This window comes from Grammomys surdaster, unplaced genomic scaffold (assembly GCF_004785775.1).
Source record: "Grammomys surdaster isolate TR1022 unplaced genomic scaffold, NIH_TR_1.0 243, whole genome shotgun sequence".
Lineage (NCBI taxonomy): Eukaryota > Metazoa > Chordata > Mammalia > Rodentia > Muridae > Grammomys > Grammomys surdaster.
In genome coordinates this window covers 3,606,389-3,625,839 of record NW_021604688.1, presented here as the reverse complement: position 1 = coordinate 3,625,839, position 19,451 = coordinate 3,606,389, and the positions used below count along the sequence as shown (strand labels likewise).

General features: G+C 36.4%; 1 protein-coding gene across 5 annotated transcripts in view; it reads left to right on the top strand.

The window, feature by feature from the left end:
* Nol4 (nucleolar protein 4) overlaps positions 1–19,451 on the top strand; it is a 348,181-nt gene that overhangs the window by 207,949 nt on the left and 120,781 nt on the right. For all 5 annotated transcript variants that reach the window (XM_028774809.1, XM_028774806.1, XM_028774804.1 and 2 more), the window contains exon 6: positions 5,008–5,291. In XM_028774809.1, the coding sequence (XP_028630642.1) occupies positions 5,008–5,291 (284 nt within the window). The remainder of the gene's footprint in view (positions 1–5,007; positions 5,292–19,451) is intronic.

Below are 19,451 nucleotides of genomic sequence, written 5' to 3'. Positions count from 1 at the left end.
AGGAGTCAGGCTTTAAATTCTTGTTTAAGGTGGAAGAAAGAACAACCTGTTTCCTGCTATAGAGCAGGGAGTGGAGGGAGATCTGGTCCCATCATGCATGCACATATGTTTAAATTTTGCCGGAGACACAGAGCTTACAGAAGACATTAACAGATTTTAAGGACATGTGAACCTGAACTCACTTTGCAGACTTTGAAAGAATTTTGAAACTTCTTTTTTCTTCTGTGTATAAATTACAAGGTTACGTACATTTATATTGTGGATTCAATGTTTGTTTTATACTAAGACATATTAAAAATATGAAAGATACATCAAAGAACTTATCTTTAGTGAACAATTGTAGTACATTTTGGGGTAAAAGCAACAACAACAACAAAATATGTTTAGAGCTACAAACATCTGACATATTTTAAGAGTTAGCTTCCAAGGATAGATCTTCAAAGTAATGATGCAGTTTTTCCAATTTGTTTTCTCAAAGCAGCAGGCCCAAAGAGCATGATAAAGGTCTATGGAGACTGGCTAAAGTCAGATAGTTAGATGCTTAAGGAATGTTTACACACACACACACACACACACACACACACACACACACACACAGAGAGAGAGAGAGAGAGAGAGAGAGAGAGAGAGAGAGAATACACATTTATATTCATACTCAAATACATACAGTAGTAACACATATATACTGTAAACAATTATAAAGTTTAGTCTGCTTCATAGGGAGAAAACTGCCTATTAAATTTGGTAGCCATTAAAATGACCTCCATGCAAACCAGTGATGAGAGGGTTCAAAGCAGTCATAGTGCTCCTTACTATGCAGTTATAGATCCCAACTAGCTGATGGTTGGAATGGGGAATAAAGAAGGCGAATGAGATAGATAGCTTTCCCCTTGGTATCACTACCTTCTCTACAAGACCTAGGACAGAGATAACAGGGATGTAAGTCTCCATTACACTAGTGTCGCTCATCAATCCCATCTAAGGATACATTAAATCCAAATAGTCTCTGCGCTCTCCTCATCAGGGATTCCACACTATTGTGTCTCCACATTCCACACTCTCATCTGTTGCTAGGTATCCTGGGCGCCCCTGTTCACACAAGCTCCAAGTACTGTTTTTCCTTCAGACTTAATACACAGCCTTGGTTTAGATGCTGCGGTACCCAGGTTGAATCTTTAAGAGAAGCCCCATCAACCTGAGAGCAAGGTCCTGAAGCCCCTCCTCTCAACACACAGACTACAAATAGAAACACTCTTCTCTCAGTGCAGCATCCTGTTAGCTACATACGAGCAGCCAAGGTTGATGGAGCCAACTGCACTGGGTAAGAAGGCAGACGACTCCTTGAGAACAGTGAATTGATGTGAGTTGGTTATGATAAACCGGAGAATATAAATTTGCTAATGTGGTTGAATGAAGCAAGACAATAAACATTGTTAATTTAGCCTCTAAGGTTTAATCAGTGCTCTACATTATTTAAACAGAAGTACCTAAAATTTGTTTTAAATTTGATTTTTTAAAAACTTTAGCATGAGATGTTACTATTAACCATTTAAATTACAAGGTATGTATATCTAATAGAAATAAATGTAATTTACTGACTTGTGCTATAAAACACATTGATTTACTTAGAAATCAAATATGTAAAGCTATTGAGTTTGGTTACCTTGGTAACATCTGGAGTGAAGTACTTCATCTAAAAATATTTCTCACATTGCTTATATTTTTCATGGAAATTATAATTAAATGATATTTGTAAGATTCCCCAATGGTAATTTTCATCCAACCTAATATAGAAATAAATTTATCTCTGTACTACCTATATATCATTATTTCAGATTAAAAAAACATAGTAGGTTTATTTTTTAACTATAAAAGAAATTGGATGTGCTTTGAGCTAGCAATTAAATTCATTTAAAATGTAATACAAATTTAGCTTATTTATTCTATATTGGTAAACCTTTCTTACCAAAAAACAGAATGTTATATTTATATATATATATATATTAAATACTAGTGAACAAAAGTTAGATTACATGTTCATCTTTGAAATTTTTATATTTAAATACATCCACTGTGTTCTTTAGACTCTCCTCAAATGAATCAACAACAAAAAATAGTCCATTGTGTATTAGCACAAATGCTTCAATTGGAATATAATAGTACACATATTTTTCCAGATTGCTTTTATAGATCATTCCTTTTAATTCTGTATTTAAAAATACTACACATTTCAATGATAAAAGGTTGGTTTTGTTTACTTGAAGAAATGGCTGTGGAAACTGACGTTATATTGTTTGTGAACTGTCTCTTGAGAATTCCTATGTACATGTGCTCTGTGCACAAACTGGATTTGTGAAATCCAGATATATAATGTGTATGATATAGTATAATTTGCCATTTGAATGAATGTGTTTAAATTATTGTTTGAATCTTTTTATTTAAATTCATGTGAGTACCTTTATTTCCCTTGCAATCTGGGATGCTGGTGTCCATCTGACTTCTGGCTGTCCCATTTCTCCTCTCCACTGTTCTGTTCTTTTTCCTCTCCCTGCCCATCCTTGCCTTCAGAGGTAACAGTTTTGATGGCTTCTGGTTCTGTTAATTGATCATTCTTCAACTTTCATTTTATCCCATTCATTCTCCTCTACTCATAAAAAATACTCATAAAGCATAATGTCTTTATAATGGAATTTTAGAGTCTGGTGTGTACCTTTAACCTAGCTAGGCTAGAAACAGGATGCCAAGTTTGAGGCAAGCCTGAGCTATGTGGAAAGATACCATCTTATAAAGCTAAACAACTTCCAAAAATATTTTACCTTGTTTACTCAAGGTGAATGCCCAACCTTCTGATGGATACATCACTTCCTTTTCTATTACTCCCTTCTTTCTTTTCCCATTTTCTTTTGGATGCTCACCATAATCTCTGTCCATCACTTTGCTCATGCTGATTGGCCTGCTGGGAAAAGTCCCAACATCTTCCTTCACTTGGCAGATGTTCCCTGCCATTAGGAGTTCAATCATTTCACCATATTATCAGAAGTTTGGCTTCTCGTCCTTGATGGCAGCTGTATTTCTCTATATTATGCTTACTTTTCTTTCTTTAATTATTTGTGAACTCAATCAAAGCAGAATGTCTATAGGCCAAATATATATATATATATATATATATATATATATATATATATATATATATATAATGTTGGATTCAGGGTAGGCCTTAAAGTTATCTGTCGGCTAAGTAAATAAGAAGACCTATTTTGGAGTTTCAGTGTGTATTACTATGAATGCAATCTGTTTAAAATATTAACTATTCTATTACACTCCACAAAACAATGCCTATTTCATAATATCCAAAAGTGTGTAAAAATCACACTTAATTTTATTTCTCTTATTCATTTGCATTCTTGTGGTTAAAATTTATTAATACTCTTTTAGAGAAACAGCTTTTCAGATATATTCCCTATGAGTCCACGGTAAATTTGACATAATTAAAATATAACATGATTGTTTTATGTAAATTTTATCTATGTATCTTTCCTATATACACTGAAACAAAATCATCCACTCTAGCCAGACTTTCGTATTCCATATTTAATGAGCCACATTTCCCTAAATATTAAAATGAAATAGAGTAACTATATAAGTATATATATACATATATATATATACATAATTATACATATACATATATAATGAATATACATGAATATACATAATGTTCATCTTGAACATATATAATATATTATACTGATATATATTATAATGATATTTTAACTATTTCACTAACTCACTTAACAATTTTTGTAAATCTTTGTGATTTCTCAATATTTTTTGCTATTCATATCAACCCTGGTAGAATTATATTTTTAGCTTCACAGAGCTATACACAAAGATTAAAAGATTAAATTATCTATACCTAAAACTCCCTCAATTATAATGCTTGGAACAAAGATGATGAGTGTTTTTAATATACTTTACATAAATGCTTAATACTCATCAAGGATGTAGCAATGTACACACCTGAATAGGAGCTGCCATTTATGAATGAATTGTCCCAAGTCTGAATATTCTCCTTTTAATTATTAATCATTCTATTCATTTACATTTCAAATGATATCCCCCTTCCCAGTTACCCCTCCACAAATCCCCATAACATCCCTCCTATCCCCCATGCCCTTTGCCTCTATGAGGGTGCTCCTCCCCCTCATTTATCCACCCCCACCTCACTGCTCTAGCATCCCCCTATGCTGGGGTATCAAACCTCCACAGGACCAAGGGCTTCCCTTCCCATGAATGTCAGATACATATGTATCTGGAGCCATGGAACCCTCCCTGTGTACTCTTTGGTTGCTGGTTTAGTCCCTGGGAGCTCTGAGTGGTCCAGTTAGTTGATATTGTTGTTCTTCCTACGGGTTTGCAATCCCCTTCAGCTACTTCAGCCCTTCCCCTGGCTCTTCTACTGGGGTCATTATGCTCAATCCAATGGTTAGGTGTGAGTACCTGCATGTGTATTAGTCAGGTGCTAGCAGAACTTCTCCGGGAACAACCATACTAGTCTTGCTGGTATGGAGTGGGGGTTTGGTGTCTGCAGATGAGATTGATCCCTAGGTGAGGTGATCTCTGGACGGCCTTTCCTTCTGTCTCTGTTCCATTTTGTCCTTATCTTTCCTATGGACAGGAACATTTATGAACATTCTTAATAGAGGAATCACATCAATTTGCAAAGCAATTGGTACTTAACTTATTCACTTTGTTAGATTGACTTTTCTTTGAGATTGCTTTTGATATAAACTGTTTTCTTTTCTAATTTGATATCATGTTTGTACTTTAGTGTGTTTATCAGATTAAAAAATAACAATTGCTACTTCAAAACAAGGTTACCACTCAGTGAAATTTTATATATAAGTAAAATCAGAGACACATTGCTTCACATCTTTCAGAACTAGGTCGACACTAGTTGTAGATGATCTGCATATTACTTAAATTATCAATCTCTCTTCCTAACAGATGACTCTGCTGCGGAGAGCTCTAATGGCAATGAGACTCTGGGACACAGCTCAGTTGCTTCAGGGGGAGCACATGGCAGGGAGCCTGGGGACTCCATCAGTGATGGCAAAACTGGGCTGGAGCAGGAAGAGCAGCCACTGAACCTGAGTGACAGCCCCCGCTCTGCACAGCTGACTTCAGAATACAGGATAGATGACCAAGGCAGTGATGGGAAAAGCAAGTATAAGGATCTTCTAATCTCTGACCTCAAGATGGAACGGGAAGTGAGAGAAAATGGAAGCAAGGTAAGGTTTCACTACATCACCAAATGGGTTTTACGTTGGTCACACAGATCAAGTTGATCACACAGGTACATTACTAATAAACTTATAGTCATGCATTATGTATGTTCACAAAATGTATGTCAAGAGAATAGAGCCAAGTGAAATATGTCTCAGAGCTGTGGGTATTATTTGATACAGAGAAACGTTTGATTTTATTCATTTCATTCCTATATTCTACTTATGGATCAGTTCTCTGAGAATTTTCCAAGTGCAAATGTGAAAGGTCTGGTCTCAGTTCGCAATTTTGAACAATAAAGGGATCACTCTCTCATTTCTCTAGATTGAATAGAGAAGTGGCCAGTAAAGTTTCAATTAAATTCTCCTGTTTACTTTGGGAATCTGGGACTTCATCACTAATTGGCTTTAGGGATGCCAGAGAACTGTGAAGTGTCCAAGTTAGAACTTGTAGATCAAACATACACAGAGAATGGTGAGCTGTAAGTGTCCAAGAAGGAATTTGTAAATTAAGTATGTGCAGAAAGATATGATGGAGCCGTAACCTATTTCAGATATATTATCTAGACTGAATAAGTTAAACTAAATCATAACCTCTCCATTCTTAGCTGTTTTATTTAAAAATTTTAATTTTTTTTTACCAGTTTGAAAGTATCCACATTGGAAATTTTGCTGTGCTTATTCGAAAGAATCATTTTATTCTTTTGATGATTGTCACCTTGTTAGCATCTTAGTCAAGCTCCTCAAATTGTGCTGCTGAGGTCTACCCAGTTGATACGATATCAGAAACTGTATTTTTTAAGGTACTATACTTGGACAGATCTGAGAATATTATGGCATTCTTCATTTTGATGTCCTTGATTCATCCAGACCTTTAACATCTAGTTATAGACCTAGCTTTTGACATAGATTCTATAAGCAAAGTGTCTCAGCATAAATTAATGTCTTAATTTGCAAAGGTTCCCTGCTTCTGAAATTGGCTTTGTTTAAATCTCCTCCTTGCCTGAGGGTGTGCTGTTTTATCCTCTTTTAGGCAAGTCACTTGACATTATAGGACACTTAACCTTGTCTGCTTGAGAGATGCTGTACCATATTTACTCTGGTAAATGCAAAAATAAATTCTTCATTGGTTCAAAGTTAGATCACTTCACGTAAGAGATATTCTACTTGCTAAAATGATTTGAAGCATTGGATACATTTTATAGAATAGAACAATACTGTTTTTTCTTCATTCCACAATATCTTGCCTTCAAAAGCCTGGATAACCACAAAACATATTAATATAAATAGTGCAGCTTATGTGATCCTATAATGGTATTTGGGGGTTCTAGGTATCCATAAGCTTTAGGGATCTATATCTCAGTTCCATTAACTATTTTAGAACTACAACCATCATCGTGATGTTAAAACCTTTTCTAATTCAATGTTAAGCTTTTTAAAAGCATCTTTGTTCCTCTAATAAAAATGTCACCAGGAGGATAATCAGTGGTAGAGCTTTCTCTGCCTGTTCCAACACTGTCTGAAATTAATTTTTAAATCCTAGTTTCATGTTAGTTATTTGAAGCTCTTGGGGAATGGTTTTGATCTTCTTTAGGATTGTGGAATCTTTATACTTTAAACATAACAGGACATCCATACCTGATTCTTGAAATAGCAAACCACCATTGGTAATCTTGATACCATGACCCTCAATCTTGGTCTGACATTTTTTGTTTCTAAAATAACTTTTGTCATGGGTAAGATTCATGCCATAGAATTTGGATAGTATTAGATACTGAACTATTTTTATTTGGTATCATGCTTATGTTCTAGTTGTTTACTACATTAAAAAAATAACAACTATTGCTTCAAAACAAGGTTTTAGCTTGAATTTTCTGAATGCAACATCATTTTTTAGGTGAGCAAAAGCTCAGTTCAAAACAGAACCCATGAGGGTAGTGTGTCCAGTATTGGTTATTTGACTTCCTGTGAATTCTGTTTCTCTGATTTTTCTTACATTGTCCATAGCTGGTATATTCACATTTTACCAACATTTCTTGTAAACAACCCTCTTCTTAGCTCTTTTTTTTTTATTTCTGATTTAGGCACTTATTCTTGCCAATTTTCTTTGTCCTATTTAGAGATCTAAAGAGCAAACTCTTTTTATGTGGTATATGTTTATTGAATCTTGTATCTAGAATTATCATTGGTTAAGTCTTTTCTTATTTTTCCTTCTTAGTGATTGTTACATGAGAAATTGTGTTAATTAAAACATATTTGTAATATTAGGTACTGGATTTTTTTTGGAAAGTAGCACATATGTCAGACTACTTACTTTCTTTTACTTACTTACCTACTTACTTACTTACTTACCTACTTACTTACTTACCTACTTACTTACTTACTTACTTACCTACGTACTTTACTTACTCACTCACTCACTCCCTTCAATTTACTGCAGTCTGTATGTGGAAATACAGAATGGAGACACAGGGCTGAAATCACTCAGGAGAATGAGGCAGGGGCATCACGAGGTTCAAGTTAGTTTGGGCTACAATAGTAAGACCTAGTCTCAAAAGGCCAGAGACTAGACAAATAAATAAAAACATAAACTCTCATATTAGACATTTCAAATTTATACAATTATAAAAATTGGTACATGTTAAAGAGTAGATGAGAAAGCAAAATTAACTCACAGCAGTTCCAGACTTCCTTGTAAGACTCTTGATATAGAGACCTACAAGATGATAGACTGGAAATAATTCTTTTGGGTGATTTATTTTTACATGTATGTGTGAATGCTACCATATATATACATGTACCACATGCTTGCAGTACACATGAAAGTCAGAAGAGTGTGTTGGATCTCATGGAACTGGAAGCACTGATCCTTTTAAGCTGTTATGTGGGTGCTGGGATCCCAACCCTTTTTCTCTGCAGTCAGCAAGTGCTCCAAACAGCTGAGCCATAGCTCAAGACCACGAAAGGCTTCCTATTAGAAATACAGATAAATATATTTTCCTATGGTAAAACAGTAAGAGTTCAAATTAGGAACAGCTATTGGTATTAGAGTAATCTCAGGAAGGAAGGAATTGTAGGATTGTCAGTTCTTTTTCAGGAATCCCTTGCTAGGCACTGTGAATGGCCTTTAACTCAGACAGAGGAAGACATTGGTCTTAGGAGTGCTGTCCATTGTAAACTGGGAATGACTTCAGAACATTTGAAGAAGACCTTGCTGTTCCTATGCAAGATAAATTATGTACACAGGATTTACTTCCCAAATAATTGTTGAAGATTCTGTCTCTGGAGTATTATTGTAGAACAAAGAAATACCTTCTTCAGCTCATGGTCCAGCAGAACAGGAAACTTGTCTGATGCTCAATGGGAAAGTGAATGGGACAGAAAGAGATAATGGCCAAGGGAGAGAGGAGAGTCTTTAAAAACTTTCTACAGAGAAGTTGGTTCCAGAGATGAGTATAGAAGAGCAACAAAGACTTCCAATGAGAAGGAGGAGGATAGATAAAGCAGATGATTAAGCCTGCTTTTAGTACATGTCCACGAGTGTGCATGCCCAGCTTGGAGATTTTTCAGGGAACTTAGAATGGCTCAAGTCCCTTAATCAATGCTTTAGGACATTTTAAGATCAAGCAATGTTCAGTACAGTTAAGTATGCTAAAGCTGCCATTAACTTGGTGGTTATAGAGCTTATTCTATCAACATTGTAGTGGATGAGTATGCTGAGAGTTAAGCGGAAGGAGGAACAAACAAAATCGGACTGGCAGAGCTATTACAGCAAGTTACAAGAAAAATAATGGGAATTGCAACAGAATAAACAGCGATGGGAATGGCAATAAAAGAAATGAGCTCATTAATTTTTTTCTGTCTATCGTGTATGCTGTGTGTGTACACGTGTTGTGAGTATGTGCACATGTGTTGTGAGTGTGTGTGCGTGTGTACAGTGTGTGTGTGTGTGTACAGTGTGTGTGTGTGTGTGCAGTGTGTGTGTGGGTGAATGCAAGTATATACCCATCTGCATGTGCTAGACTATATTTTTCTACATTCATAATCCATACATGGAATAGTCTAGGGTTTCTGAGTTTGAATCAGCATACCCTAACACTATCAAGAGAATTTTGTTACAAACTTTGGTTTGTCAGCATTGCCGTATAGATTCATGTGGAACTTTCTGCCACTTATTGAAAACCTTCGGTAATTACGCTAGCAACCATTTCTGTTCATTGAAGAGATCTAAAAGCATAATAACGTACCCTCACTGAGAAGCTTAGATTTATGAGTTTAACACTGACCTATTTCACAGTTTTATTGAGGATAATATCAAACAAAAATGACTTAAATGCATTTAAAGTCTTGGATGGCAGATAGAAGGCTTGGAAACCAGACTGAAATGGAGGTTCCTTTTTCACTGACTGCTGATTATTATGCAAATCTACTCAATAGACCAGAAAGAAATCACATTAGCCAATCTAAAGACAAGATGTATTGCATGGGAAGAATTTAGAAGGTATTTGTTTTCTTTGCTCATGGCCACAGTTTAAGGGGCAAGTTAATAACATTAAAATTTAGAATTGAGAAGAAATGACAATGATCTTAGAAAATGAGACCCATGAGGAAATGTGAGGGAACCAGCTATACAGAGAACGAAAGGGCAATAAATCACAAACGTAGTGTCTGCTGTAGTCTAAATGTTATTAATTGTTGGACCTGAAAACAAATTCAGACTTCTAATGGAGAGAAATATAAAACTCTAGAAATGCCGAAGGGTTGGGATTTAATTGTTATTTTTCTAATTTTGTGCATTGGTAGCCTAGTCAGATTTTACATAATATTGGTAAAATATTCTAATGCAATCTCACAAGAAAAATGTTTCAATAATAGCTGCTGTTATATGTAATAGCATATTTATACTATACTCATATCAAGCAGAGCTTTTGATTACTGTTTCATGCCTAATATGCAATCTTGGTTATAATGTTCAGGCTCAGGTCCCAAGATGCTTTTGTTTTTACTCGATTTAATATTTTTTTCTCCCACATGCTCCTTGCCATATTTTTTCAATTAATTTTTCATTTACTTTTTACTAAAATGCATGTTACCATTCAAATTGAAGACTGTAAAATATTAGTTATGATTACCATGAAAATTGGTGTAACACATTTTTCAACTATGAATAGAAGGAAGGCTGCACGGAATGACCTCTCTTAAGATGCAGATGTGTGAGGTTGTATTTGAAATGCTAAGTGCAATAGAATGATATTAGTAATTACATTGCCTTTGTTTGTGGGTGTTTTAATTTATTATTGTTTAAAATTGATGATTTTCTAGTAGCAGACATTTTGGGTCTTGTGTATCACTGTTGGTCCAGATAAGTAATCATTTAGGGTAGAAATAACAGTGTGTTGATAACATCTTCATATTATCAACAACTGCAGTGAATGTACTTGATACTATCTTCATTTCTAGAAAAGACCAAGGTTAGGAATTTGCATTTTGACCAGGATGATGGACTCATAAGTAATGTTTTTTAATGTGGAAAGCGATGTGCAGGAGAAAATGTCATCTGGGCCTACGTTTTTGATCTTATTTAATGTGTCTGCAGTGTTAGGGCATGCTAGGACTAGTGTATATGGGACCCAGAGATAGAACTCAGGTAGCCAGGCGTCGCATATATATATATATACCTTTGACCACTTAGTCTTCTTGACAGCCCTTATATTAATTCTCAGTAATTTAATAGGAGCTAGATTCTTGACAACAGAGAGGCAATTACAAAGAAAAAGCCCTAGGTAAGAATAGCATTTGGGATGACAATGGTGAGCAGGAACAATGACTCCCCTAGACAGATACATCAACAGAGAATAGCATGGTGGCTGAAGGAAACTTCCAGATCCTTTGTGAGCCTTTAGGGAGTGCACAGCTGTGGGGGTAGGGAGTGCTGATGATAGGAAGAGAGCATAGGCACCCTGGGCTTTAAGGCTGATTGTTCTGGTATCTTTGACCCAAGGTGGCTTTAAATGACATAAGGAGAACAGATACTGGTAATGGGATGAGGGGCCAGTGGAGCAATGTGGGAAATGATGGAGAGAGATCCAAGCAGTATTTAGAAGATTGAATTATATGGGACATATAGGGCTAAATTGCACTGAGAGCCACAGAGGAAAGGGAATATCGTGTCTGCCACTGCTCTGCTGTCTGCTGTAATAAGCGTGAGCACTTGGATAAGGCTTCACAGTCAAATCTCTGAGCATTGTCACAGATAAGAAGAAAAGGTAGACATTACCAGCTGTCTTTAAAGGAAGGTGAAACTAAATCCAGATTGTAACTAATTTGACTTAATTCTTGGATGCTTATCCAATTAAGAGATCAAGCCTAGGGTGGAAACCAGGTCTTCTGCTTTTGCAAGCACTGTGTGGGTGCTGGGCAGTGAACCTGATACTTCTCTATGAGTAGCCAGTGTTCTTAACCACTGTTCCATCTCTGCAGCACTCGACCCTTTAAAAAGTCTTTATAGCATTATCAAGATGACGCAGTAGGAAAGACATGGGCTGCCAAGCTTGAGATTCTGTGAAAGGAGTGGACTGACTCAAGCATCTGACTTCCACAAAACTATACCATATGCCTACACAGACACACAGACACACAGACACACATACACACACACACAATCATCATCATCATCATCATCATCATCATCACATATGCTGATTTCCCTGGTATTTTCATGTAGTTTTAAGAAGCAGGGTAGAGAATGATTTTCTGAGTGCCCCATGTCCATATCTAGCACACTCTGTCCATCACATGTTTGTATGTTTGTTATCTCGGGCTAACAAATACAGTAGGGCAGAGTCTTCTATAATTTGTGTCCTGAAAAGAGGGAGGTGAATGGATTTAAAATTCTGCCAGTGTAAGAAACTATGCACTCTGTCTTCCTTTTGAAACATGCAAGAGTTCAGTGGGGTCAATCGAAACCCCCCGGTGGCCCTTAACCACCGTCTTACATTTATGCTTAATGTAGCTGAAGTTTTAAGGTTCACTTTTATCAAAATATAGAACTGACCAACCATTAGATTTCCCTTTATTTCAGAGTTCAAAACAATAATCTTATTTTGAATGCTTTTGTGCTTAATGATGCTTAATATTTGTGTGAGATTTTTAATCATGGTTTCTGGCGTGTGTGTGTGTGTTTCTTTATGAATTTTACTCATTCGTAGAAATAAGGTCAAATGATTAAAAATATCCTTCCATTCTGTAGGTATCTTGGCAACAGTTACAGAGTTTTAAGATAAAAAAAACATTCTAGCTTTAACAATCTGAAATGATTTCTACATTTCTCATAAGAACTGATATGATTAAAACTCATTGGAAAAATACTAACATAAATTTGAAAAAAAAAAAGGACAAAGGAAAAAAATGAAAAAACAGATTCGTCAACCTATCTATTCCACCTGTCTCAGTATAAGGGTTTATATTCTTATTAATATTAAACATTCAAGAATCAGTTTTAAACGGGTACACCAGAAAGCAGATATCTGTTTCATTATCATTGTGATTATTTAATTTTTATTTTGTTGTTGCTGTGTGTGCGTGTGAGGGGGGAAGGGTTGATTGTGCCGTATGTGTGTATGAGGGTCAGAGGATAACTTTGTGTAATTTAGTCTCTGCTTCCGTCTACATGGTTCCAGGGCATGAATTCGGGCCCTCAAGCTTCAGAGGCAAACATTTTTATCAATAGAGATATAGCACAGGGCCCTGTCTTCATGTATGTTATACTTTTAAAATGGAAATATTGAAGGTAGGTCAAGATGATAACTACACTTCATGGGATCCAACACAGGAAGTAATTATTTGTCCAGGGCCCAGTAAATGTTCTGGGTTCTTACAAATAGATGGGAACTAAAGAACGATCTCGTGCCGTTTTCCCCACTGTCCATTAGAAATAAACTCATTTTTTCTCGGTTTTATACATAGGAAAACAAAATCTGTAAAATTCCTGTAAGTCAAAAATCTCTAATTTAGCTCCCATTTAAACCACTACAACTACAACGTAAATTAAGATAATCTTGTCGAAGTGCGGACAGGGAGAATGCAAGGGTCCACTGATGGGTAGAGGAGTTGCTGAACTCTTCACTGCCGCTGTAAACACTGCTCTGGGACTTCATAGCCGGGTCTGTCTCTAGCCAGTCACGGGTAGGGGAGGAGCTAACGGGGCCCTAAGCCTCCCTGCTGATCTACTGGCCACTGAAGGATTCTGGAAGCAGGATAGTCACTACTTTCACTTGAGTACAAAATGTGAGAACACTAGATCTAATGGATAATTCCAAACCTGTAGCCACGTTAAAATTCACGGGAGTGGTGATGACTGAAGTGAGAGGAAGAGAGAGAGGAGGGAGGGAGAGTAAGTGGAATGCAATTGTGTGTGTGTGTGTGTGGTTTCGGTTTTGGCTAAAAAAAAAAAACCAGTTTAGTCAATTAAAAAAATAAGTCAACAATCATCGCGAGAATAAGTAGAAAAAAATTGACTTCACAACCCCAGCTGCTAGAGTATGGCTCATATTTACTTCCTCGTTAAAGAGCCACATTTGTCATATTTATGACTTAGTAGGTCTTCCTTTGTTGACTGCAGAGAATGATGTTTAGCCTGTAAGCAAATGTAAAGTCCAAACAAGACACTTTTTGTAGCCATGAACAGTAGCTGTCTCAGTGATTCTTACTGGCCCGGGAATCTGAAGGTTGTTTAGAAATGATAAGATGTTTTCATCTCCTGCTTTTTATTTGGGAAACTTACTACACATTTTCCATAAGCTATAAATTACCTATTAAGATTGGACACATGGAGATGTATATGACGTTCTTAAACGACTTTCTCCTTTTCTTTCCTTGTCCCTTCATCCTTCATTTTAGTTCCACTTATTTGCAAATACCTGAAATATATAATTATTGCACCGAGTCTATAGTCTGTTTCTATGAATAGCATGCACTTACAAAAATGATCCTAGGATGCCTTAAAATCTCTGCTTGTTAAAACACTCCCTCATTCTGTTGCAATCTACCCAACTAAAATGTCAGTTTTGTGGTACCATAAGTCATAATTAATTCAGTCAGAAAGAAATGTTTTGTGAACTCCTAGATGGAGAGGTCTACATAAACCAGGGAGAGAGTGACAGAATGACAGTGTGGCAGTGGCATGCTCACATCCTGATGCATCTTGTGTGCCTGAGGCTGGCTTTCTATCAAATGTTTGTTGAGCCACAAGTGAGGATATTGGACTATGGTCTTCATTTGAATTTGGTCTTAATCCCATCTGCTTTTTCATGCCAGTGGCAGCCTCACATTGTCACCTTGCATTGTTAAACTCACCAGCACATTACTGTCTTTGGACTTAGTCTGTTCTATTCCAGGTAATATGGTACAATTTATCTTTCTGAGCAGAGACTCCTCAGTGAATGTTTTACCGTACACTGTGACTTAAATGAAATGATTTTGCAGCACAAGGGATTAAGGAAGAAGGCATTATAGCAAGCCTGGAGCTCTGGGGATCTATAATGAATATAAAATCATAATGCTAGTTTTGCCAGTTTTAAACCACGATGATATAAGGAAAAATAAGCATCTTTAATTGACTTCATCTTCGTGTTTATGGAAAATTACAAATTCACCTGTGGTTTTTATTTCTATATTTTCATTAATTAAGACATTACTTCTGGCTCTGTCTTCTGTACTACTCAAGATTCTTCAGGAAAAGAAAAACAATATATAATATAATATAATATAATATAATATAATATAATATAATATATAATATAATGTAATATTACAGATGATAACTCATATAACTGGGGAAGCCTGTTAAGCCAGCTAAAGATTGGTGTTTATGGAAGCCAGTGGAATATTTCTAATATAACTACACAAGCCTGAGGATCACGGGACTAGGGGTATAAGTTCTAGTCTAAGTATGAAGGACTAAAACCAAGTTAAAAGTGCCAGTGTTTTTGTGAGAGCAGGATGGTGATATAATGCTCCAACTCCCGAAACGCACAGATCCGTTATTTCTCTCCCTTCTGCTCAGGTCTTCTACAGATTGGGTAAGAACCTCCAACTCTGATGATGCATATTCTTCACTCATTTTGTCAATAAAATGCCATTCTTTTAAAGAATCACCTCCTGCTCCAACTTGTAGAAAGCAATGCTTTTTCAGCTTTCTATTATGTTTCTAGTCAAGTTGATTTATAAAATCAACCACTAATGGTTGACTCCTTGTCAACAAAGTGACCATCTGCATCTACTTTGCTTAAAGCAAAAGTAATGGCAATAAACAGGTCATCGTGAAAGAGCGTTCTAGATATAACAGTAAACAGACTCATTCAAAATCCCCCATTCAAAGGAGGAAGTAAAATGTTCAAGTGATATCTATTTTGTTATTTAGTAAATGTAATGCTGTGGTACAAGATAAATAGTATCAGATTATTGACAATATATTATGTTATAAAATACAGAAATAGAAATCTAAATAAAGATATTTAACACATGACTACATAAACAAAAGACATTTATAACCAAAGAAAATAAAACACTCGTATAGATCTCATTTCCATAACTAGCCTATGGCCATAGCTGGTATTTATAACTACTAACTTCTACTACTTATTCTTAACCCCACCCACTGCCTTTATAGTACACCCCTATTATCCAAGATCTGTTGGTTAGCAGAGTGATCCAAATCTTTATTCTTGCTTGTATATGTGTTTGTGTGTGTTTGTGGGTGTATGTGGTGTGTGTGGTATGCATAGCCACATGTTTATATGAGTGAAGGTGCACATATGTGCACATATATTGGTTTGTAGTCATGCTGTAAATCCCAGAGGGCAACCTCAGGTGCGGCTTCTACGATATTGTCCACTTTGTATTTTGCAAAATTACATTTTCTCATTGAAACTTGAAACTTTGTGATTAGTTCCAGATGCCTAGCCTGCAAGTCCCAGTGTTATTGCATGACCACTCCTAGCTGCTCAGTGTTTAACATCAGCTCTCAGACTGAGCATGGGTCCTCATGCTTGCACAGCAAGAACTTGACTGGCTGGGCTAACTTCCCAGAATCCAAACCTTTGTTCTGGGATTACAGGGGAACCAAAAAAAGTAGAGAGATATTAAACATAGTCTGTGCCTTGTAGAGTAATGAAATAACACAAAATCTATAATGCGGCCCAGTGTATGAAAGTGGTCCGTTTTCAGAAGAGGCTTATGAATGTGAATCTATAATTGTCAGGAAATATTTTGTTAAAATTTATTAGCTTATTTGGGTTTAAAAAACAATTTTCAATGATAAAACAGGAAAGGAAAGTTGCTTAGCTTCCTTCAGCGAGTTAAGCTGTCACGAAACTGGATAAATCTGGTTTTAATTTGAATTTCTCTTAACAAAGGAGGCTACTCTGTATTGTGCAATATATATTTGTGAAATCTCTTAAGTTAAGAGCTAGGGATATAGTAAAAGCACTCAAAACAATGAGAAATGTATGGTGTTTAGCATGGATTCAGGAGAAAGTTTAAGAAACCACTATTTGGGTTATTGCGCTCAAGAAACAGCACAGCATGTCATGCATAACCTGAATGTGGAAAAATCTGAAGGTTTGTGAAGGACAGGAGTTGGCTAATGCTCAGGACCAGAGAAGAAGCCCAGAGAATAGTAGATTCAACCGAGTGCAAAAGGTCTATAATTTTTCTCAAAGAGAAAAGGAAAGTACTGCAAGTATCTAGGAAGATTCGGTTGAGACTCAGTAGTTAGGTGTTCAATATCATCAGAATACTAAATTTGTGAAAGTGATAAGGAAAATATTATTTTCCCATTAAAAAACACTTATAGAAAATCTAACTAATTATGCTGTATAATGAGGCTGCAGAAATAAAAAACAATACACACACAACTTTTACTTTTGAAGAAAAAAAACACCGAGTGACATAGTCACATAAATAATAAGAGTATAACCAAATAAAGAAACTGTAAAGATGTGTGTGTCCATTAAGGGGCTCTAAAGCTCTAAAGCTGTGGAGAACAGCAGAAGACGCAAAGGGTGACCATATGCTTTAGCACATGTCCTCAGGAAGCTCAAAGAAGGTGGCTTTCAGAACTCAATCATGACTAAATCTTATAAAAGCAAAAGTAATATAAAATTATGTCTCTTCTACCCAAAAACAGAGTATGAGGGCAATGAGTTTCCTGATACTCCTCTTTCTGAAGACTGGTGACAATGTCTCCTCTCAAAGTATTTCATTAAGGAATCCCAATATAGGAAATCCCAAAATAGGAAATTCTAATATTAGGGAATCCCACATTAGGAAGAGTGAACTGGAAAGTTTTAACCTCACTATAAGTCATGTTTAGTGTGTGTATAAATTTTAACATGTTATAATGATTTTCATTTCTAAGTAGGCTAAGAACTTGGTCTTTTTTGTTTCAAACTTTATTCCAGGCTTTTTCAGCCTAATTAGCTGCAAAGAATGAATTTTGTGTAAGCAAAATTCAAAAGAGCTACAGTCCCCAAGGGACTTGGTCTTAAAATTACTAACCAGTAACATAAAAGGAAAAGTTTTAAAAGTAAAATATGTCAGCTCTCCCATAACTTCTTAAAAAGTTGACTCAATTCAGTTGCTTCCTTTGTAAAAGCCTTATCCAAATTGTCTGCAAGATCTTAAATCCCTCCTCCTGACATCATTCCTCCTTCCATTCTTACTCCCCCTCCTTCCTCTGTTCCTCGATCTCTGGAACAGCATCTGGTGATCTTCCATCCACAGACTGTTTGGAGAAAGCTTCAGCCAATCTCCTTAAACTAGTCAGACTATCTGCACTGACCCAGCTTCTGGGACTGGGAAGCATGTCTGTCTGCTGCTTTGTCTCTGCATGGCCTGCTGTGGTCAAAGTGTTCACTGCAGGAGGTGTCTGGACTGCAGGCTGGCTAGACAGGACCACTGTTGATTCATTGGGTTATATGTAAATGTGCTCACTCCTCCAATATCAGGGATAGCGTTTTCCCTAGCTTCCTTAAAGAGTACCAGAGCTCTCCATCATCCTCTGTGGATATACTATGAACCATGTTTTTTCTCCAGCAGTTACTTTCCTGTGACACTAGCTTATATGCAGTTTGTCTTATTATTTCTCTTTCACAATACTTTCATTCATCTCGTCAGGGCAGAAATAGAGCTGCATAGAGGACTAAGGTTGACGCTGATGGAGAGCTCAGAGTTCTAGCTGAGATAGCTTTTACAATGCTCTCATTGTGTCCTGTTTTCATTGTTTAAAAAGATTTATTTTATGTATGTGACGCACTGTCTTCAGACACACCAGAGGAAGAGCATCTGATCCCATTACAGATGGTTATCAGTCAATATGTGGTTGCTGGGAATTGAACTCAGGATCCCTGGAAGAGCAGTCAGTGCTCTTAACCACTGAGCCTTCTCTCCAGCCCATGATTATTTTTGAATAGACAGTAAAGGTCTATGTTTTAAGAATGCTAGAAAGTCTGATTTATCATTTATATAGAAATGTTTCATTGAATTATTTATTTATTAATATGTTGTTTTATATTATATTCATCTGTTAACAGATGTTTATTGAATCTGGACACATAGGAATATTAAAATAATACAATAATGAAGAAGATAGACCATCCCTGTTTTTTGGAGGTATAAATCTGATTGGGTTGGGCTGTTTCTGGTAGAATTTGCAGGCAGAATGAGAAGGGACCTTGTGGTAGAAACACAATGGCAATAGTTTGGAGAATCAAGACTACCTTTGGGGAAAATACACTGTCAACAGGGAACTGGAGAGTGAGCAGGAGCCGGGCAATGAGCCTGGCTCAAATGGTGAAGAATGTCTAATTCTAGGCATAGTCAACATTAGGAGAAAGGTAGGAAGAAGGCATAGCAGAAGTAACGGTGTGGGGAGACAGTGCAATACTGAATCTGTAACTGTACAGAGACTGCATCTGCAAAGGTCCATTGTGAACTTGGTCATGAATGTTGAATTGGGAACCGAATGAGACAAGTAGACTCAAAGATCATTGCAACTATTTGAAATAGTCTAACCAAGATGCTTAGTCATTTAGTCTTCAGCACTGGGCAACTGAGTGAATGGTAGTGTAAACCGCTGGAAGCAGATTCTGGGTAGATGTCACTCCT